This window comes from Thunnus maccoyii, chromosome 16, assembly GCF_910596095.1.
Source record: "Thunnus maccoyii chromosome 16, fThuMac1.1, whole genome shotgun sequence".
NCBI lineage: Eukaryota > Metazoa > Chordata > Actinopteri > Scombriformes > Scombridae > Thunnus > Thunnus maccoyii.
Window position 1 is genome coordinate 4,718,853 of NC_056548.1, and position 17,100 is coordinate 4,735,952.

Below are 17,100 nucleotides of genomic sequence, written 5' to 3' on the forward strand. Positions count from 1 at the left end.
ACTAAATGAGCCATTTTAACAACGTTGTAAAAACATAATTTTTTCATATGAGGAACATTACAAAATCAGACCATTAAAAATGATGCTGAAACGCTGATTCATGCTTTTATTACAAGCCGATTATCTCTTTTTACTGGTCGCTTTAAAAAGTTGTTAAGAAAATTGCAGTTAATTCAGAAAACTGCAGCAGGATTTTGACCAATATAAAAAAAAATCACATTACCGCTCTGCTCACATCACTGCACTGACCACCTGTGTCTATTGGTTTTAAAGTCCCATTACGTATCTACAAAACCTTTGTGATCTAAAATTAACACTTTCATAGGAATTTTAAGGGGGAAAGTTAATAATAATAATAATAATAATAATAATAATAATGAACTTTATATGTACAGCACCTTTCATACAAAATGCAGCTCAAAGTGCTTCACATTAAAAGTAAGTAAAAGACATCATCACTCATGAATAAGAATACAAACGCCTTAAAATAGATTAAAATGTTTTAGTATATGATATGGTGTAAAAGTCATACTATAGAAAGGCTAGGTTATATCATTGTAAACAGAGTATTTTCGGTTTTGGACCCTCGATCAAAAAAAAAAAAGATATTTTAAGATGTCACCTTTGACTCTGGGAAAAACTTCCAATTTTCTTACTTTTTATTAACCGAATGATTAATCAATTAATCAAAAATAATTGTTCATTGGAGCTCAAAATCCATGATAGCAGTTATACACAGTCGAGCTCCTGAATGTTCGGAAACATGTTTAATATCATCAGTATGTATTGATCTGACTGACCAAAGCAGATCAAACAATGAAAAACTAAACTTTGGGAATTTTTCAGGAAAAATGTTGAAAATATAATTTCCATCATCAAGCTATAATTTTTCATCAAGTTATCAAAACCTGTCATCGGTGCCAAAATAGTAATTTTTAAATCTTGTTCACCAAAATGTGATTACTTCCACAATTTGCCATATTTAATCTGTTTTAGTGTAAGGCTTTAAAAATGCACCAAGTCAAAGACCCAGCGTGAGATCAAGTTTTGGCAGCGGGTGTCTGGAATTGACCCGGTCACTAACCTCCCCTTATTTCCCCTTTCAATTAGCGAGTCCACGAGATGGGAGGGTCACAACCTCTACCAAGAACGCCTTGCTACGAATCACTACGTCCTGTGCTCCGTCTCTGTGTTACTGTCAGTCAGTGTGTTCGGCCAGAAAAACAACATACCAGCAGCTAATTTGTTTCCCCGTGAAAAATGAACGGGAGCCTATTGGTTGGAAGATGCCGGTTCGAATGGATTTCTACATGAATGTGAGTGTTCAGGTCACATTTCGGACCTGTACTTGAATCTCCACGGTGTCTGGAGAAGCTTGTAAATCACTTACAGATAATCAGACAAAAAGGAATTTGTTCCTCAGGGTCATGTAGCTTGTCAGACGCATTCCCACATCTTTCTTCATTGGAAAAAGAACGAAGAAAAGTTGAGACATTACTCAGAGTCACAAGATTTCACTCATTTTTTTTAATTGCAATGTCACAGACAGGTGAACAATCTCTCATTCTCACATTCTGAGACCCTTTCCCTGATTTTTTTTAAGTTATGTGGGTCTATTTATACATCTGTTGTCTTTGAATGCATCTATTTCTGCAGGTATTTGTGTGTGTAGGACTCAAACAACATGATTGTGCCTGTACTGATTCCCCCTGAACACAGCTGATTGGTAAGAAGCCTGAGAACCAGCTTCCAGCCACATAAAAAAATTTAAAAAACAAATAATATGCACTTGGAGGAACCACCTCACAAGGTTCTGTGAATTGGGAAACGTCCCCTTAATAAACAAATGCCTCTTCAATAGTTTTAAGAAGTTTTTTGCTGAAATTTCATGCTTTTTTTCCGTATTCTGTAGGTAAGTATAAAAGGACAAGTTCACTATTTGTACTACTAAGTGTGTCTTAAAACAACAGTCAAGTGTCCATATGAACAGTGAAAGAGGTTTTCCTCGCTGTAATCATTCCTCCTGTTCATACTGGATATTAAAAGATCCTTCAAATGTGCTTTCAATGTAAGTGATGGAGGCCAAAATCCACAGTGTGTCCACACAGTCATTTAAAAGTTGATGTGAAGCTTATATGAGGCTTCAGCAGTCTGAGTTAGTCATATCAAGTGGATATCTGACACATTCACAGTCTTTTTAGCATCATATTCCCTCTTTGTGTTTACCTGTTGAGCTGCGGTGGAAGTATAGTAACAAAAAGAGGAACTTTGGCACTAAAAAGACTGTAATGTTGAAAGATATCTACTTGATTTGACTCATTTGGACGCTGAGGCTTCATATTAGCTTCAGATAAACTTTTAAATACATTTTTGCACAGACGGAGGACTGTGGATTTTGTCCTCCATCACTTAGATTGTAAGTGCATTATGAAGGGATCTTCTAATGGTCAATATGACCAGGAGGAATGATTACAACAAGAAAAACATCAATTTTCATTTGGGCTCCTGACTGTTGTTTTAAGACAGACTTATTTTTTTTAAATTATGAATCTGTCCTTTTAAGTATTTCGTCTTCCTCCCAGTTATATTTTTGTCAGAGTTGAACCTCTGAAGCAGTTTTTTAGACCATCATAGGAAACTAAAACTAAAACTATAGTACTAAAACTCATATCAATTAAAGGTGTTGCAGCCTTTAATTGATATGAAAAAACACGTAATTTTGAGCAAAACATAACCACACGTGCCAAGAACATTACATAAAAAACATCCTTCTCATAAACAACAAACCTGTTCTGTGTCATATTCGGTGAACAACACAGCTAACCGAAATATTACAAAAATCTGACCGAGACAACGTGGCATGTTTGTCTCATGTTCACTCGACTAGTGTTTAACATTTCCTCACAAAAAAACAAAAGGGACGATAGTTGAAGAACTCTGTAATGTTAATGTATTTGCTTTTCAGCTTCTACTCACTGCTGTTTGAATTTCACTCTTTAAGTTTCAATTCTTCACTTCCTGTAAGCAGAGACCGTCCCTGACATCAGACTTGACTTGGGCTGAAAAACTCGATCAAATCTGACAACACAGGTCTGATAAAACATGATTATTTTCACTAAAAACATGTCATATTACATTAACAACTTGCAGAGTGCAGCTGGATCTATCTATCCATCTATCCATCTGTTCAATCTGTCCATCCTATTGTTTTGCAGCAGCAGAGATTGTTTGTTCTGCGTGTGCTGAGTCAGCCTGCTAGACGGAGGCTTTCCGAGCCAAAGCCCGGTTTCACTCCGCCACAGTGGACTCATGTCCGCCTGCAGAGAAACATTAAACCCAGACTGACAAACCGCAGCACTCTGCCGGGCCGCAGGCAGCCATTTGTACTGTCACCACACCTTCACTTTCACTGTGACTCATGTGCACTGTCACCATAGATGGATAGATGGATAGATTGATAGATAGATGGATGGATAGATGGATGCATTGATTGATCAGACATACTCTCAACACATGTGTTCAATGATAGCATTAGCTTTGGTGCACGTGTTGCTCCTCCTCATGTTGTGGCCACTCCCTGATGAATTCCAGCACCGGAGCGTTCGAACCAACATGAACTGCAACTCCGCTTCTGTCTCTTTCTCCAGAGTGAAATCAGAGTCTGAGATCCACTGATACAGAAGGATGAAGGTGTTAAAATGAAGCTGCAGTAATACGATGCAAAATGCATGCAGGTTTTTAGGGTTTTCACACATCAGACGGCTGCAAATTGATGCCCATTTACAGTTTATATGCCATGTGTTTGTATCTGTGTTATCCATGTTAAAGAAACTAACAAATAAACAGATAGATAAATAACAAACAAACAAAACCACCGAACGGACAGAATAAAGGCTCCACGGAGCTGCATTTAATCACATTTCCTCTCAGGCAGCCGTATGGGAAGCTTTTTGTTGTTGTTGTTAAAATAGATTTGACAGAAGTGGGAGGTTAGTAAGGACACTCGAGAACTGCTGCTTTATTAGATTATTTTCATTCTGTGAGACTTTTTATTCACTCCAATATTTCCTGTTTTTACGGCGCTGCGTTTATCTGAAAGCACAAATACTGCTTACTCTCAAAAGTACAGTTTTTGAATGTAAGTTCAGTTAAAGTTTAATTGACTAGAGTTCAAATTATCAGACAGTAACGGACCACATACGATATTAAAACACTGCTTGTTATAAAGGAGGTGATATGGTTCTATAGTTTTGTCCTGTGATGCTGCAGACGATGCTTCTCACTCAGTACTTTTCACGACTGAGAGAGTTCCCGGTGAACTCAGTGATGTCTTCCTCGTGTCAGAGCGCCGGAACCTTCTCAACCCGCCGTGAGAATCGCTGATCCTGATTTTACTGAGGAGCAAAGATCAGGTTCTCTGCACCTGACGCCATCTGTTAGTGTCGAAGCTGCAGAAACATCAAACAACAGCAGCAACAAACACCGCAGCTGCCGGAACATCTGTCTGAGGATCTGAGAACAGCTGGAAGTGTCCAAATCTTATTTTATTCACTTATTTTATTGTATTTATGTTGTAAATTTTTATTTTTTTTATCCCTCTTATCGATTTTATTTGTCTTTGTTTTGTTTTGTCTTTTTAATATATTTTTATCTACTTTTTCAGTCTTTTATTTAACTCTATTATTAGTCATGGTAGTAGTAGTATCATAGCTTTTAAATCTATTTTATTGTATTTCATCATTTTTATTTTCTGTTTTGTCTTTTTAATCTATTTCAAATCTATTTCAAATATTTGATCTAGTTTATTTCACTCTATTTTACTACTATTACTATTATAGCTTTTTAATCTATTTTATTATGTTTTCATCATTTTTATTTTGTCATTTTTTGGTTTCAAATCGTTTTTTTGAGTCTTTTAGTTGCTTTTACAGTCTACGTTTGTTCTGTCTTATTATCGGCTTGTCAGTCATCCGTGAAGCACTTTGAACTGTATTAAAGGTGCTATAAATTAAGTTTGATTGATTAATTGATACTGAACATATTTGTTGAATTTGCACCGTCATGCTCACTATCAGCACACATCTGCTTTTCAGTGAAACGGCCACCAGAGAGCAGTCCAGGCCTCCGTTTCACTCCTCGGCTCTGTGTGGCAAAAATCATTATTTTTTTGCCCTGAGCTGCGTCTCACAGGCTGTTTATCACCTCTTAACGAGCCTCATCACTCAAACGATGGAGATTATAGATGTTTATGGTCCAGTTTGAGGTTAATCAGTCACAGAAAAGGAAGCAGAGGGCCGTGTACGACATCACTCCCATCGTTCACCGCTCCCTATATGATAGTCACTCGATAGTTTACTCATCAGTGAGCAGAAAATTAAGATGTGTGTGCGTCATCGCTGTCAACTGTGGAGTTGCACAACAGTCATTATTGCATCTATTCTCCAGCAGAAAGTGGTGTATGTGCCATGAACACCACTTATTGTGGAGTTTGTGATGTCATTATATAGTGGATAAATTAACATAATTGGAATTTGGACACTTAAATAAAACATCAGGGGGTAAATATAGTAAAATACAGTAAAATAGAGTGATTTCAGACAAAGCTCAGGATTTAAATGAAGCCTAAGAGGAATTTTTTGCCTTGTAGGCTGAACTCTGGGTAAAAAAAGAAGCCTACATTTACAAACAGAGCCAGTCCATAAACCACCACATGCAGTCAGTCATGTATTGAGTAATACCTCATTGTGTACGCATGGTTGATGTGAGCTGAGACATGTTTTTTTTGTGTGTGTGCGGTTGACAGAAATGACTTGTTTCGTGGTCAGTTATTGTAGCCTGTATGTAACGTCTCTCAACACAAAAAAAACAGGTGTGTGTGTGTGTGTGTGTGAGGTTGTGTAACGAAACATGCTGCACAGTTTTGGAAAAGAATAAGACTCACACGAAGCAGTAAGGGTATTTTTTTACTGTATTATTGAATAAAATTTATAAAATATTCCACAAAAAATACAATACGTTATTAATAATCATCTTATTACCCAGCAAACTCATCCTTCAGTTATACATTTATATCATAATAATAATCAGCATTGACAACATAACAGTTTGTGCTTTGAAGACCCGACAAACACTCTTCTTTTTTTTTTTTACTCACTCTTGTACTTTCATACAATTATAAATAACACTGCAGCTTTCTGCTTATTATGTTTCAGTCCAGGTCAGACAGATTATACGAAACAAAGAAACAAAGAAGTGGTTTTATTTCACAGGCTGAAATCCAAACAGCTTCACACTGTTTCTGTGTGTTCTGTGTGTGTGTGTGTGTGTGTGTGTGTGTGTGTGTGTGTGTGTGTGTGTGTGTGTGTATGTGTGTATGTGTTGTGTGTGTGTGTGTGTGCGCGGAGCCATCGGGAGCAAAAAACAAGTTGTTAAGGGCAGCAGTGCTTCTCCTCGTACATCTCGTGTGATTGGTCGGTGGTCTGAGACTGGGCAAAACAAGCTCTAAACCCCTCCTACTGAACAAGTGACGCAAGCTGCTTCCTACCACCCCTCCCTCCCTCCCTCCCTCCTCCTCCTCTTCCTCCTCCTCCTACTCCTATTTTTCCCTCCTGGCCCTCGCTGCCACCTCCTCCCTCAGCTAGTTCACTGTCAGCCTGTCAGGATACATTAAGATCATATGCCAGCAGTGTTCACTGAGCACAGAAAAAGGGCCAAGAAGAAGGAAGAAATGATGGCGGTGCTGGCTCTGAGTGCTTTACATAACACTTCAACACAACTCTCTCTCTCTCCCTCTCTCTCTTTTTCTTTTTTTGTTTTATCAATGAAACTCAAGCTCAGACAGCCACAAAATCCTCAAAACAGCTGAGAGTTCGGTTCAGTAGTAAGGCACGTTGTCGACATGAGACAAGATGGAGATGAGGACGGATTACTTTGGCGCCCCGGCGAGGAGAAGCGTTGGGATTTTTCAGCCGAGATCAGACAATGAAATAAACACGGTTTCTGTCGGTGACAGTCCCGACAGGAGTGTCCTGGTGAACCGACGACAGACAGACAGACAGACAGACGGACAGACAGACATCCGGAGGTAGAACAGGAGTAAACCACACACATAGTGAAGGTCGAGCATCTGCTTCGTCTCAGCCTTTCACTTTTTGCTGTATCTCTTCTACTGGACAGGAGAGTCGTCGGGAGTCTCAGGTAGAAACATACAAAACTGTTTTTAAAAAAAAAAACAACAAACACTCCCAACGTTTGCGGTAAAAAATTCACGCCATCAAGGCCATAAAAATACATATACAATTCTCAGACATGGCAAAGTAGTCCTGATTGTTTGACTTGAGGCAATCAGCTCCTCAGTCTCAACCAGACTGGGATTACATTACTATTAATATATATATGTATATATATATATACACATATATATATATATTTACTTTTTATGCTGCGTTCATGTCATGTTGGATTTTTAAAATACGAGCTGCCGATGAGGAGGAGCTGTTAACGTCGTCCTCATGGTGATTATAGAAAGTACATCTCCCATTTGGTGTTACAAATGGTTTCAAAAACAAAGAAATAATAATAATAATAAGCAGCTGACACGGCAGCTAATGTCATAAAGATCTAAATTATAAGTTACACTCACACCAAACAATCAACGCTACATACGAAGAACGAGTCAGATCTGCTGCGGTTTGTGGTCGATTTTCATTCATAAATAAGAATAATATTACATAAAAGGTGTTCCAACATTTCTCCACACTCTCCGTCTGTTTCTTGTTTTATGAACGTGGACTGTAAGCTTACTTCTTTTGACTGGTGAAGCCCTGAATTAATTCAGAGGCCACATTCTCTGTTTCACCAGCCAGATAAATATTCAGACCGCTCGACAACTAAAGCCACGATGACTTCAGTCTGTTTCTCAGTCTCGTTTAAAAGATCCCACATGGTTCGATAGGAGACGTTCAGTCCCCGATACTGAAAGGAGACCCAGGCCTTTGCCCTCTCGGCTTGGCCCGAAACAAACCCTCCTAAGTAATTAAAAGGATTTCAATTAATAATCAACCCGGGTCTGATCTAACAGCGCGCTCAGGTTCCTCGCACCTGAGCAGAGGATTCACTTGAACTTCAGAGAAGAAGTGGCATAAAACGCTGTGAGATTAGAGAATAAAAAGGTTCCATCTGCATTTATAGTTTTACTGAATGAAAGAAAAAAGTTACAACACTTCTACTACAAGTGTCGCAATATACTGTCTGTGCAACAACTTTGTCTCGACCTGCCTCCTCGGCTTTTACTACAGATGGTTCACCCATTACTCAAAACACAACCTGTCCTGAAACTGCACCGCTATGAGCCTCCAAAACACCCGCAGTATCTCTGACCAGTTAGTGTTTAAGATGGGATGTTTCATAATCTCAGGGGACAATTTAAACCAGATTCTTCATATGCAATAATAAATATTTTGTATCTAATTACAGGCAGAAGCTCATGCACATAACTCATGATTTTAAATGAGTTACATGTGATTATTCTACCTAAAACACATTTTCAACCAAAATGTCAGATGGAGCCTTAAAAATCCACCGTCAGCTGCGATCAGACGCCTCAATCCTTTAATTCATTGAGTACAGTAAATGTTCAGGAGTTCATGTTGGGGGGAGGGGGGGGGGGGGATCAGGACTTTACTAGAATCTCCATGATGTGGTCCAGCTCATTCAGGTCCATCAGACACGACTGGAGACTCCCAGCGGAGTTGTGGCCCGTTGGACGCATTTTCACGTCCTCGTCCGCCCAGAGCGACACACTGACGGGCCACAGGGAGCCCGTCGCCCAGGCTGCGGGCAGGTCCGACGTCTCGTACATGGATGTGTCAATGTCCTCGAAGATGTCGTCCAGGGCGAGGTCGCTGAGGTAGCCCATGGCGTTTACTGCATCACTAAAAGTATTGATTGTCGCGGCGGGCAGCGGTTTCTGCTGGTCAGGCGAGATGTTCGCGTCCTGAGAAGAGAGTTCTGGGGACAGAGGCGGAGAAAGGCTTTCCCCGTCACCCTCTGCGCACCCGGGGCACGTAACCGGCATGTCCTCCCTGATGGCGTCCCTGAGAAGACAGGAGTCAGGGTGGACGCCGTTGAGGAGCACGTCCGGGGTGCAGGTCCCCGCCACGTCGCTCCGCATGTCCTCCTGGATCTGCCTGAGCGTGTTGATGAGGAGAACGGAGCGGCGCAGGCTGAGCTCCATCCCGGCCTGGTAGCGCTGCAGCTTCTCCAAACAGAGGCCGAGCACCCGCTGACGCTGCTGCAGGTGGCTCATGTCGGATTTGGGCGGACCCACAAGGAGCCCGCTCTCATCCTCCCTGTGATCCTCCACATCCTGCTGCTTCTCCTCCGTCACCGCAGCAGCGACGGACTCGGCCTCCAGCTCCTCCAAGCAGCTCCACTTCCGCTTCACGCCACGACCCAACATCGACCTAAACACAGAATAAAGAATATAAAGATCAGGCTGATACAACAATGTTTTTCTTCTCCTAAATATTACAAGCTTGTAAAGTTGTAAAGTCATCTGAAACAGCATTTAGACCAACTGGGAAGCTAAAATTCTCCCAAATAATGATGAAATTGTTCATCATTTGGTTTGAATGATAAAATTACTACAGAGACTTACCTACTGCAGCTTCAACAGTAGGAAAACTCTTGATATTTTAATGCATTTAGTCAAATGATTAACTTAAACTTAACAAAATGACAAAAACTTGACTTGACACAGAGGAAGAGACAAACTTTTGTCAGGAGGATTTGTGCAGAGAGTCACAGTCAGGATCACATCAGGCTGCATTACCGTGTAGTAAACCTCTAGCATCTAGTTTATGTAAGAGCACCAAGCAAGCAAACATGGCTGGTTTCACCTTCATTTTCAATTCAAAAAGTCCAAAGAAAAACATGCATCAACATCAGAAATACAACTGCAAATACCGAATAAACCGTCCAAGTTTACAGGAGGAAGTTTATGAGTTGGGGTTGGGTATTTTTTTTTTTTTTTTACATTAAAGACAGGTGATGTGACAGCATTTTACTGCTATGACTCACTGCTGGATGCAAGACTGTACTCACCCATACAGGTGAGTCTGGTTGGTTACCTGAAGTGCTTCAACAGCTTGTTTTTTTATAAATTTTAAAAATAAATAGGTAACTTACACATGAAAATGGGAGTTAAACCCCCATCTGAGGGGTTAAAGCTGCTTGGTATGAATTGGTACAAGGGTGAACATCTTAACAAGTAAAACCTCTGATTAAATAACTCATAAATCACACTATTTCATCTTTAAAGCAGTCGAAATAACATTATAATTCAGCTCTATCGTACTAATTCAACCCAGGACACCCAAGAAACAGCCCGAAGCCCTCAACGGTCCCCGGACTTCAGCGGGGGGGGAGCACAAGCTCGGCTCAAACCAAGTTTGACGGCAAAACTTGAGGACATTTTACGTGTAATAATAAAAACATTTTTCAATAAAAGTACCTTACGTGTCCTTGGAAAGTGTCATGAGCTGTTTGAATCCGTCGGGGCTGGTATCGTTTGGTCGCCGCGTTCCTCCGCTGTCGGGTCGAGAGGAATAAGAGGAATGTTCAGAGCGTCCACAGCGGCGGGGGGAGGGGGAGGGAGGAGGAGGCGGGGCCGCGGAGCTCGAGACGGGCTGTGATTGGTCCTTTCGCCCGCTGATCAAGCCTCCGCCTCCGCCACTCACGGGGCAGCGAATGTGCGACCGTTTGTTCCGACCGGCGAGCTGCTGCGTTCAAGTGCAGCTCGTGTAAATCAGTATCGAAGCACACGTGAGCGGCGAAAAGCGATCGTTGGGAAAATGTGGGATTTATTATGACACGGATCGATTTCGCTCCACAAGTGTAAAAGTATTAATACAAATACTGATCGTGGTGTTAAATACTGTCGACACTCATTAAAAAAGACAAATTATTCATAGCTGTAGCCTGCAGCCGAGGGCGGCTTGTGGCATAGACCATATAGGTGGTCACCTAGGGCAGTGGTTCTCAAAGTGGGGTCCGGGGACACCCAAGGCTCTTGAGGGGGTTCCAGGGGGTCCCAAGCATAAAGGGGACTGATAATGATTTAGTATAATTCAATCCATAAGTGAGACAATGACAGAATGTATACACTGCATTACATATACAATGTATACATTTCATACATTCACTGTAATAAAACATCTAAAGACAAAAATGGGGTACCCTGGGACAAAATCTTATCTAATGGGGCTCTATGGTCTAATTTGTGTCAGTTTAAGGGGCCTTGATGTGAAAAATTTTTAGAACCACTGGGCTAGGGTGTCTAATGAGGGGGGGGCACCATGGGGTTTTGTTTTGTTTGTTTGGGTTTTTCTTACTGACAGGTGTGCTTGTATACAGCTTTTGGAAATAAGCACATGTTCTCCCTTCTCAAAGTTGTTCCTCTGTTTTTCTCCATTGACTTGCATGGTTTTCATCTGATGATTGATTTTCAAAGCTTTACTGGTCGGTCGGTCAGTTTTCAGCTGACAACCAACAACCCCCCACTTACCTTTTTGTCTGGAGCACTGGGAGGACTTTGTCTGGGTTGGAGGTACCATTGTTGCACTTTTTGAGGTTTCCAATCTAAAATCCCATCTAAGGCACCAACATAGTCTGCCTGCAGCATTAAAATAACTGCTGGCTTGACATTTCAAATCCTTTATTTCAAGTAAAAAAATACTGATACCACAGTGTAAAAATACTGTGTTATGAGTAAAACTCCTGCTTTCAGTAATAGGCAACAGTATTGTCAGCTAAATGTACTTAAATGCCACTTAGATCCCATCACAGCAAATTAAAACTGAATAATGGCGCGTTACATTAACACAATTATTTGTAAATTTTACATTTGCACATAACATGTACCATTTATACTGTTTGCACATTCCTGGTTAATCTTAACTCAACAGCTCTTTTCACTAGGAATATATTTTTACTATATTTACTATATTTTAATTGTACATTTTATTTTTATATTTATATCATCTGTATGTTGTGGTAGCTGTATTTTCTCCTACTCTGTATAGGTTCTTGTTATTTCTCTTACCTTCTATTTTTTGGTTATTACGCACCACAACACCAAGGCAAATTCCTTTTATGTGCAAACCTACTTGGCAATAAACCTGTTTTTGATTATGATTAAAGTATCAAAAGTAAATTTATTCAATATGCAGCAAAATGTCCCTTGTGAGTGTTTTATTATCAGATGTTTGTCACCAGGTGGTGGACTGCTGCCAAACCAAGTGTAATTGTGTTTAAAATGTAATGACAATAAAGTATCTAATACATGAACATGTAAAAAGAACTTAAGTGTTGTAGCTAATTGAGGTGGATTTAATTTTAACTACTTTACTTTGTAGTTTTAATCTATAACAATACGTCATAATTTATAATCTCAACATGTTTTTTTTGTAATATCTTGAAATAATAACTACAGCTGTCAGATAAATGTAGTCCAGTAAAAAGTACAGTACCACCCTCTTAAGTATTAAGTACTATGAAATGGAAATAATCAAGTACCCCAAAAGTATACTTAAGTAAAGTACTTATGTAAATGTATTCAGTTACATTCCATCACTGGTGGTTTTGATAATATTCCAGATCCTAAAAATGATGCTTTAGTGGCACCAAAAATAAATAAATAAATGCTTATTGGTCCTTTTGGCATCTTTGTGTGAATCCAAGTATGATTAAAGAGGTAAAAATTTTACTGTACGTCAGAGGAAATATGAAGTAAAATGCTTTCAGGATTACAGATGTCTCCAGTCTTCAGTTTTGGAAGAACTATGAGTACTTTTACTTCAGTAAAAGTAAAGATACCATAGTATAAAAATACTGCATTACAAGTAAAAGTCCTTGATTCAAAAGGTAAGTAATGAACTAACATTGTACAAAAGTAAACATTCTCATTATGCCAAGTGGTCCCATTCGGAGTGTTTTATTAACCATACATGCATATATTATTATCATTATTATAGATGTACTGTTACAGTTTATAAAGTAGTTAAAATTAGCTCCACCTTGACAACATTAAAATGCTTCTTATATGTTAATGCAATATGTACACTGCATTATACTTTATAAACTGATTATTTATTTTCCATAAAAAAATCTTCATTTGAAAAGTAACCAGTAATTATAGTTACAAAATAAATGTAGTGGAGTAAAAAGTGTAACATTTCTCTCTGAAATGCAATAAACTATAAGAATAAAATGTAAATATTCAAGTAAAGTACTTAATTGTACATTGCAGTACAGTACAATACAAAATAAATAAACCGCCACTGCCAATCTTCAAAAACATTGTATAGGTTCATTATTTTACGATCAACAATTTTTATTTTGAAAGTACAAACACACACAAAACAGTATGGTTTCATATTTAAAAACACAACAGCACAGGGGTTTCTACATTTTTCTTGCTCATAACCTTGTTTTTAGATGTCAAAAATCTCATCACACACTCAAAAAATTGTGTGAGTTCAAATGTAACAGGAGGCCCGGTTGGAATATATAGAAATGATGTATTTCATAAATAAAGTGTATCGATGTTATAATAAATAGGCCTATCTAGGGGGTTTCAGTGAGCACCTGAACGCAGCATTTTAAAGGGACAGATGACTCAGAGGGGAAGAGGAAGGACGTGACCGGAAAAACGGGGAAGGCGAATACCAAATAAGGAAACTCCTCTTTCACGTTTTTCCGTCTCTTCCTACTGAAGCTGTCACAAGGTTTGTGCTGGACTGGATCAGGCGGACAGACTCTCGCGAGATTTTGAGTGTAAGCTCGAGAGTTTTTCCCTCCTGTCACAACAACTACACTTTTGCTTCTTCTTTCTTGTTCCTCTTCTGAACATAAAGTAAACAACATTCTTGCGTTTTTTCGTCGTCTGACCTACATTTTCTGGTGTTTTTGTAACACACATGCATGACTATCAAAATCACTCTGAGCTCTTAAGTTTCAGGTCTGTGATAAAAGATTTAAAAAAAAAACAGTTACTATAAAATCCAGTCAGTAGACCTTAACATTCATACATGTAGAGGAAGTTATTAGGGGATGTTTGAGGGGTTTTTGGGTTGTGAGTTGTTGTTTTTTAAGTAATTCATTTTAGAGCTGCAACGATCAGTTGATTTATTATTTTAGTCATTTTTTAAGCCAAAATACCAAAAGTTTGCTGTTTCCAACCTTTAAAATATGATAATTTCATACTTTTCTTACTCATATATGATTGTAAACTGAATATTTTTGGATTTTAAACTGTTAGTCAGACAAAACATCTGAAGATGCCACCTTTGACTCTTTGAAACTGTAATGTTTCACTTTTTTCTGCCAATTCATAAACCAAACGATTAATTAACTGATTCAAGAAATAATCTGTATATTAATCAATAATGAAAACAATAATTGCAGCCCTAATTCATTTAATTAATCTCTGCTGGACAATCACAGAATTCAACTAGCTATGGGATCCGTTTTGTCATTATTTCCAACTGAAATGTTTTAGTTAAATTTGCAAGAAATAGTCGTCATGAGTTTATGAAGAGAACCTGAAGGCAGCATGAGCCCACTGGCGGTGGTACAGTCAACAGACAACACATGCATTGTAAGTAAGGTATGTTATTTATTACACTGATGGGCAGAATAATTGCTTCCAGGCATGTCAGTAAAGAAAATTAAGACATCACGTGTACATCTAATATATCTCTGAAACAACGCGTCACACTTACTGTTCGTTCTCTGTTGCTGCTTTTTAAGACACTACAGTGTCTTTCTCTCTCTGATGACTCGCTTTCCTCAGGCTGCTTTTTTGCTGAGTCACTGAGGCCATTAATCTTTAACTATGGAGAAACCAAGACTCGGCAGCAGGCCAACACGCACAGTAAACTAGAATATTACACCTTTTCATAGTTTCTGACAAGACGTGGGTTGTATTTAACTGTTTCATTAATAGGAATATGAAAAGATATTAGTTCAGTAGACTTCAAAAGTAGCATTCATTATTAATAGATGTACGAATACATAACCAGGCCTGAGATTTTGTGTGGTTCTACTGTGAAGAGGTTAGATTCATGCATGTTCTCAGCTGCACACAGACAATAGTCCCATTCTGTTGAATTCATTTTAACACTCACTGCATATCTAATGCACAATCTCACGGTCCAACGTCATCATGTGAGAGCACGTGAGGACAAAGGTCCTTCTGCAGCCGAGTCACTTCTAATTCTCTTTCGGTATTTTCATGTCATTATTGCGAAAGAAAAATTTTACACAAAAAACACAGAAACGCACTCAACAGCTACAGTAGCGGAGCTCTTGAGCAAGGCAGTAAACTGCTTCAGGACTCACCACATTGATCAGGAGGAATAATTCTGCAAGCTTTGTTCAGTTTTTCATGCGCCACAACAGGCCCTGGTGAGCGTGTTGCACCTCTAATTTTTGAGTAGTCAAGTAAAAATATCACAAATATCACAAACCAGCCACACAGGGCTTTACAGTCTGTACAGCAATACGACATCTTCTGTACTTAGACCCTTGATTTGAAAAGGAAAAACTCCACAAAAGAAACCCTGTAATGGGGGGAAAAATAGAAGAAACCTGAGGAAGAGCAACAGAGGAGGGATCCCTCTTCTAGTACACACAGACATGCAATAGATGTGTGTACAGAATAGAGCAAGATGGCAAAACACAGCATGAAGAAACAGAAAGTTACCAACTGAACTGTATCTGTAACACCTGAAAATTGTCAATGAATACTTGTGTCTTATACATTTACAGTTTTTGTTGACATTGTCAGAAAGGTGATAATTCTATGTTATGTTTGCTATTGTGGTCATTTACTGGAGTGCGTTATACTGAAAAGTGTTCCTTCCCTCCATGGGGTGAACAAAATAATGGGAAGTTGAATTATCACCTTTCTGACAATGTCAACAAAAACTAAAAATGTACGAGCTTCATACAGGTGGAGTTTATGGCGGAGCTGTTGTGTTGGATTGCGTTAGATTGTGCACGTGTTCCTAATAAAGTGCTCAGTGAGTGTTTTTTTTTAACTTTATTGGTTGTTGATCCGACATACTTGTATATAAACCTGCTGCTGTAAACACTCGTACCAGTCACAAATAAATAAACAATTTACTCCTGTTTGAGTTTGAGTAGTACACTAACTTACTGTTTCAGGAAATTAACTTTTAAAAAGGCTGAATGTCCCATTTAGTAATCAGCTATTTAAGGAAATGATTTTGCCTCCAAAAAAAAAAAAAAAAAAAAAAAAAAAAAAAAAAAAAAAAGAAACCAATATTTGTGACACATTTCAAAAGATTGAAGTTGTCAGTAGGAACCGGTGGGCTTTGAACTGAGTGCCGCAGACTGGTTAGGCAAGTCAAAAAGTACCGAGAGACAGAAATTAGTTGCTGGTTTTGGTCTCTTCATAACATAAATATAGAATATTACCAGTTTTACCCTTTAAGCTCAACACAGATAAGCAGTAAGAAAATGTTAACAATGAAAATACTTTCCAGAAAAGGAAAATTGTGTTCTAAAATAAGTGATAAAACCACATGACACAATCAATAGTCGCACCTTTTATTATAAAAAATATTTACAAAGATGCTACAATGTTTTTTTTCCTTAATATAAAAAAATGCATACATTTTACAACGGTAATTAGTCTTTGAAGTTCTAGCTCCCATTCAGACCAGAGTGACATCCTTCAGGAGTGTTGTGGTAAGGTATTAAGCGTGTCGTAATACTGTATTTTTGTCAATACATTTTGTTTGCCTGAGTTAATCTCTTCATCACGATGATAAGGAACAATTTTGAAAAATGCATTTGATTTTTCCACATCTTTAGGAGAAAAGGCAACTGTTTGCATAAAAGGAATTAAAGGACATTTGAGTCGTATACAATCATTTTGAAACACGTATGACAGAGCTGCATAGTGATTTGAATAGTAACCCGGTTATTATTATTATTATTACTAATAATAAAAAAAAAAATGTGAGGAATAAATAGGTACTGCATTCAAACCGGAGGGAAAAAAATTTAGAT

The 17,100-nt window shown here is 38.6% G+C and overlaps 1 protein-coding gene across 3 annotated transcripts; it reads right to left on the bottom strand.

Annotated features, from left to right (window-relative positions):
- Window positions 1-8,502: 8,502 nt before the first annotated feature.
- si:dkey-177p2.6 (uncharacterized protein LOC568712 homolog) lies at window positions 8,503-10,710 on the bottom strand. 3 transcript variants are annotated; one of them, XM_042387910.1, is made up of 2 exons: window positions 10,519-10,710; window positions 8,503-9,464 (listed from the first exon to the last, which is right to left on the bottom strand). In XM_042387910.1, exons 1-2 carry the CDS (start codon window positions 10,536-10,538, stop codon window positions 8,672-8,674), a joined length of 813 nt encoding a protein of 270 aa, XP_042243844.1. In that variant the 5' UTR covers window positions 10,539-10,710; the 3' UTR covers window positions 8,503-8,671. The 3 variants fall into 3 exon arrangements, with proteins under 3 accessions (XP_042243844.1, XP_042243845.1, XP_042243846.1); XM_042387911.1 differs by having other exon boundaries at window positions 10,514-10,676; XM_042387912.1 differs by lacking the exon at window positions 10,519-10,710 and adding an exon at window positions 9,775-9,999.
- Between the last annotated feature and the right edge of the window lie 6,390 nt (window positions 10,711-17,100).

Bases quoted from the DNA above. Each gene is read 5' to 3' on its own strand.
- si:dkey-177p2.6 (XM_042387910.1), bottom strand. From the start codon at position 10,538: ATGACACTTTCCAAGGACAC. The intron at 9,465-10,518 runs GTAAGGTACTTT...TTCTGTGTTTAG, and splicing joins ATGACACTTTCCAAGGACAC to GTCGATGTTGGGTCGTGGCG.